Source organism: Triturus cristatus, chromosome 2_1 (genome assembly GCF_964204655.1).
Source record: "Triturus cristatus chromosome 2_1, aTriCri1.1, whole genome shotgun sequence".
In the NCBI taxonomy this organism is placed as follows: domain Eukaryota; kingdom Metazoa; phylum Chordata; class Amphibia; order Caudata; family Salamandridae; genus Triturus; species Triturus cristatus.
The window spans coordinates 1,059,014,270-1,059,020,269 of record NC_140581.1 but is presented as its reverse complement, the minus strand read 5'-3'; the positions used below and the strand labels follow the sequence as shown (position 1 = coordinate 1,059,020,269).

At 39.3% G+C, this 6,000-nt stretch overlaps 1 protein-coding gene across 1 annotated transcript in view; it reads right to left on the bottom strand.

The window, feature by feature from the left end:
* MTTP (microsomal triglyceride transfer protein) overlaps positions 1-6,000 on the bottom strand; it is a 277,369-nt gene that overhangs the window by 4,400 nt on the left and 266,969 nt on the right. Inside the window, exons 16-17 of the mRNA XM_085635746.1 lie at positions 1,361-1,485; positions 318-488 (exon numbers count right to left, since the gene is read on the bottom strand). Coding sequence (XP_085491872.1) covers positions 318-488; positions 1,361-1,485 — 296 coding nt within the window. The remainder of the gene's footprint in view (positions 1-317; positions 489-1,360; positions 1,486-6,000) is intronic.

Sequence of the window (6,000 nt, the reverse complement as noted above, 5' to 3'; positions counted from 1 at the left end):
ATGGGCGTATGTGTAGAGCTGCTGGAGACCTATTGTTCATGCTGAGGGACCTAATGTTATCACAGTGGCATAGCTAGACCTACTGCCACCCCAACGACTTGTTACGGGGGGTCTGGTGGCCAATGAACGACTTGTTCTCGGGGGCTGGGGATGGTGGTAGTCGACAGACACGACTTGCTCACCTCCGCCGCCCCCAGAAACAGTGCCGCCTGAGGCGGACCCGCCCCACCCTGCACCACACTGGCTACACCACTGCGTTAGCGGTGTGCACATCATTCATTCGTAGTGCGACAGCATTTTTGATGGTGTTGTCTCACCTGGATGGGAAAGGGTCTTTGTCCATCTGCATGCAAACCAAAAAGGGATACTCTGAGAATTTCACTGTGGTGATGAATTTTAGTTCTGCCTCGGTTTCGAACCGTGCCTCCATCGCTGCTTTCACAAACAAGGAATCCACACCAATGTTGCCAGCCACCACCAGAGCACCCCTGACAAAGAAATATTGCAAAATGTTATTGTTTATTTGGAGACTGGCAATATCACAGGATAAGTTGTGCTCCTTCTGCGTAATCAATATACTTAAATGATGGATGTAGAATTAAACGTGACGTAAACACGTACTTAGATTTTACTAATATATTTTCGAATCCATTGCTGGTATCTTAGATGGATGTGCAACTTTTTATAATGTTTTGGAGGGAGAGCCCAGTTAAATCACAGATTTCTGTAAACTCTGGGCACAATTCGCTAAGCCATGTGCACTCATAGATCTACCATGTAAGCTCATAATAGAGGCACAGTATTTACAAAAGTAAACCTTGTGCTCGTAACTCCTTTGACTTCTGAGGAATATCACCCTATCCTCTTGTTATTTTCCTCAGGAGTAAATCACACGCAAGTGTAAAAGAGTTTAAAAGTATGGTGATCCTAGAAAGTTGGTGAATGCCCACAAACATTTTACAAAGTTCACTCCAACTCTTTCCCACCCTGAAAAATGGCTGGAGATTTGCTCTTCCTAAGGCCTTGAGCAAACACTTTTCTATGGTGGGAAGTGGAACACACCACCTGCTAGTATCGCATTGCAACCACTGTGGTGTAAAAGGCCAAAGGTTGAACTCTGACAGAGAGATTGTGTGTTTTAGTATTCTGAGCAAAAGTCGGAAGGATGCTAACTTAGTTATTTTGCAGACATTAGATGATATAGTTGAACCTTTGGAGCAAAGAAAAGCAAAACTGAAAGTGTAAATCTAAAACAGCAAGCACATTCAAAAGGCACGAAGAACAAGTCACAAAGCATCAACATGTTACTGCCTACATTTCTCATGTATGTACTTTGTTCTTACCGATTCTTTGTTCTTACCGATTAATAACACTGGTTTTGGATTCACGGTACCACAAACTAAAATCCATTCCACCTGAAATGTCAATGGAAATGCCCCCTTGGAATTCTGCACTGGCCTTCAGTCCAGACTGCAACTGAATAACCTAAGAACATAAAACAATGCAGAGAGAATATCACTGCCACCTTCTGTAAAAACAAGAACTTTTATGTAGTTTAGAATTAGAGACACAGGAATCGGTGGCCAATAATTTTCACCAGGCCTTCTCAGTCTGGTGACTGCTAGACAACAGGGCCAATATGGGCCTCTGGCTCTGCCCTCGTTTCCTTACCACTAGGGGACACTTACATGCAATCTAATATACACACTGGGGCCCCAATTATTCAAGAAATCACCTCTGCTCCCTACATCCATCACCCTTGTCTTTGATCCCATCAGTGAATGCTAGTGGCTGTAGTTCAGAACAAAGTGTAACATGCTCTGCTCTGATGAACATTACAGTTTGACATTTCAAATGAATAGTTTCTGGTGTTATGTTTCAGATGTGTAATGTAGATTGCACCACTTCCACACTCACCAGCGCCAAGATGACATGGCATTCGAGTGCTTTATAAACTTATATCCTATCCTATCCTATCCTATGATATGTATTGTTTGCTGTTGGCTGTAGTTCAGAACAAAGTGTAACATGCTCTGCTCTGATGAACATTACAGTTTGACATTTCAAATGAATAGTTTCTGGTGTTATGTTTCAGATGTGTAATGTAGATTGCACCACTTCCACACTCACCAGCGCCAAGATGCCATGGCATTCAAGCGCTTTATAAACTTATATCCTATCCTATCCTATGATATGTATTGTTTTGGTAAGTTCTCATAAAATGACGAGGAAAGTGTCAAAGCTGTATAAGATCTTTATTGTCGTTTCCTAGACTCCTCACTGCAACTGTTAACAGCTCACATTCCAATTGTCGGCAAGTGGCAGAACACTATAAACATTGTAAATGTTATGTTATTTTAATTTATTCAGCGCACAGCTACTCAGAAGTGTCCCAGCGCTATAGACCGCTGGGGAATCTGTCCTGGCTATCCCTGTGAGATGGTCCCTTTCTGGGTATCTCCAAGGTGAAACCAGGCATCCCCAGCGTCTGTGGGGGGCCATTGTAGAGATGAGGCAAGCTTAATGCCCAGATTTGCCGAGTGTGTTCCTGGTTAGAGTAGGTACCGAGACAAGAATTATCAAGTCCGTTTTGACCCTGGTCCACGACCCTGCCGCATCAGGTATTGAACCCTGGTCCCTGGCCGATTCTCTGCTTACAGGTCTGCCGCTTCTAACCAGTGAAGCCACACCTCTCCAACTGGGACATACCATTATAAAGCAAAGGGGATTAACGAGGAAATTACAACCATCAGGAATTTACTACACATCTTTCCCTATACAATAGATAATAAAATATTACAAATGCATGAGACAAGAAATAATTACAACGACGACATGGAGGAGAAGGACAAGGATAACAATGAAAGAGGAGAGAATGGAATAAATGTAGGAATAGAAATACCGAAACACATATTATCAAAGAACAACAGAAAAAGAAACTTATACATTATGATGTTAGGGATTAACAAACACAATAGTTTTGATGCTATTTTGGCACTGATCTTATTCTTTAAGATAACTCTTTGGTGTTTTCTATACTATCATCTAACTTCTCATTATTGACCTTGGTTAAATCATCAGCATCTGTAGATGTAGATGGATGACTCACAATCATATCTATGCTCCAAGTTTGCCCATTACCCAGAACAATCACACTGTTTTTTACATCCACAATTTGCTTAGGAGTGGAAAATGTGTTCATATTATCTCTATGTAGATTAGGATTTTTGACTAAAGCCCAATTCCTCACAGACCATTTTGATTTGCATGACCCTTTCTTCACACCATACTTTTTTTATGTTTCTGAACTTTGCTTGCCCACAGTTGTTTGTCCTCTCACTTCATTGTACCCCATTACAACTAACTGGGGTGAAACTATAAGCTGGGATTTCTTACCTTTAAAGCAAAAAATTGAGAAATTCCAGTGACGGAGTTGGGAGAAGTGTGATACGAACATAGCATGTCTTACAAAGCTTTTTCAACTGGGTATCCATTAACACACGCAAGTTGTTTATATTATTTTGCCATGCGATTTACCCTTTCTACTAATCTATTGGCCTTGGGGGCAGTTCAAAGGTTGTTGTATAGTGCTATATACATAGTTTTGACATGAATTCCTTTATTTTACTAGAGGTGAAATGTTCTCCCTGCAGGGATGGCAGGGATGCCTTTGTTGAAAAAGCAATTATTGTAAAAATTCAATTGGTTGTTTTGTAGTAATCTGATTCTCAGCCTTTGTGACTATCCAAAGAGAGTGGTAGTCAAACATCACCAACATGTAGGGTGAAGACACACCTTTGAATTTTATGGGGCCAATAATGTCTAATATTAGTTTACCCCATGGCTTTTTTTGGGACAGTCAAAGGATATAAAGGAGATTTTGGAACTATTTTGCTCTTATTACTATTAGTATAACTGGCATAATCTTTTACCATTTGTTCTATCATTGAATACATTCTTGGGAACTAGTACACACTTCTGACTTTGTTTCTTAGTGTAAATTCGCCCTAAATGACCTTCATGGGCAAAGTTTATAATTTTGTCATGTGGTTCAATAAGTAGTATGATTTTATCATTGCTCATAACTTTGTTTTTTATTATGTTTAATTCAAACCTGACCTCCCAGTAGTTTTTAACTTCTTCATATTGTATTTTATTACGAGTAGTTAGCCAACCATTTATAATGTAATGTTTTACTCGTTCAAGGATACTATCCTCTTTCATACTTGTTTCCCATTTTTCTTGAGATATAACATTTTAAGATATTTCAAAGATAGTGAGATCCACATTTTCATCTTCCTCCTCCATTTTTCTAAAAGGAGCCCTGGAAAGGAAGTCTGCTTCCATGTTTACATCCAGAGGGATAAATTCCATTTTATACTAGTAACCCTCCAGACCTCGGATCCATTTAGCTATACGAGGGGTACTGTGAGGGGCTCCTCTACTCGAAAGCATGTACACTGGGGGCTTATGGTCTGTGCAAATGGAAAACTGTATGCACCATAAGAAGAAACAGAATGTTTCACCACACAGTAAGAAACCAAGGCTTCTTTTTCTAATACAGAGCAATTGAATTCCTGTTTAGTTAAGCATTGAGAAGCAAATGCAATTAAACATTGTTTGCCCTTTATGAAATGTGAAATTGTGGCTCCTATTCGCTTATTAGTGGCGTCTGTTGTCAAGATTCTTTTCCTGCAGGTAACAAAATTCCCCAGGTGTATTGGTGAGGTAATGGAATTTATTGTTCTTTCAACTTGGTGGTATGTCATTGATAGGTCTATCACACTTAACATACAAGCTTACTTCATAGTACTCAACATTTCATTTATAGAAGGTAACAGGTGTCTCCCTACTCATATGTCATTATTGAGTTCCCTGAGATCTACACACAGATGTACTCCTTCACCCTGAGTTTTTTTGCAATAACTATGGGAGCAAGCCACTCTGAACAATCCATTGTTTCACTAATGCCTAACTCTTTAGGTTTGTTGAGTTCATTATCTATAGGTTTCAAAATGAGATGAGGAACTGTGCAAGGTTTGTGTACTACATGTTTAGGTTTTTTCTTTAATATGATCTTCTGCTAGAAATCATAGAGTAACCCCAATTGGTCAGATTATGATTCCTTAAACTCTTTCTTGATGTTTACCCCAGATGTAGGTGGATAAACTTAGAGGACCTGTTCTCGATTGTTGGGGTCTAAGTTATTCCAAGCTATTTTGATCAAGCCATCCAAGAACATTTGGACATCTACCTTCCCTACAAGGGGAATAGGGTCCTTATTAAACCCACTTGGTGATATGTCGGGGACTTTGAGGGTCACATTTTCCATCACTGAAAGTTTACTGAAATCAATGTGACATAGCAGTATGAAAGAACTTGAGTGAGCAAACATTTTAACAGGGTTACCAACAAGGTTTTGTACTACATATAGTATCTTCTGCCTGGAATGTTTCAGTGCTATGTTCAGCCTCTAGATTAACTTGGTTCACATTCTCCAATCTACACATTCTTGCAAAATTGCCTTGCTTAATGCTTTTTCTATATACTGCATTCTTGGTTTGGCACCAAATATTATTTGCCAAATGGTTGTGACTACCACAGCGGAAATATCTCAGTTTATTGGAATCAGGTAGTTGTTTAGTTGTATTAAGATGATCCTCTTTAATTTTACCCATATCCTTGGATGAACTGCCTGAATTAATTTCAGATGCAGTCTAATTTTGTAATTTAATTTCTTTCATTAATATTGTTATATATGCAATAGACTTAGCAATGTCTATAGCTTCTTGTAAGTTAGGGTTCTTAGCTAGTAGCTTGTCCTGAATCCAGGTGTTGTTAGTGGACCTCACAAGTTGATCTCTTATCAGTGAGTCTGATAACATGCCAAATTCAGTTAACTTGCATAGACCTCTCAATGCTGCAATATAATTGACTACACATTCTTGTTTACCTTGGATCCTGCTTAAAAATGTATTCCCTTCCAGCACCACATTTATT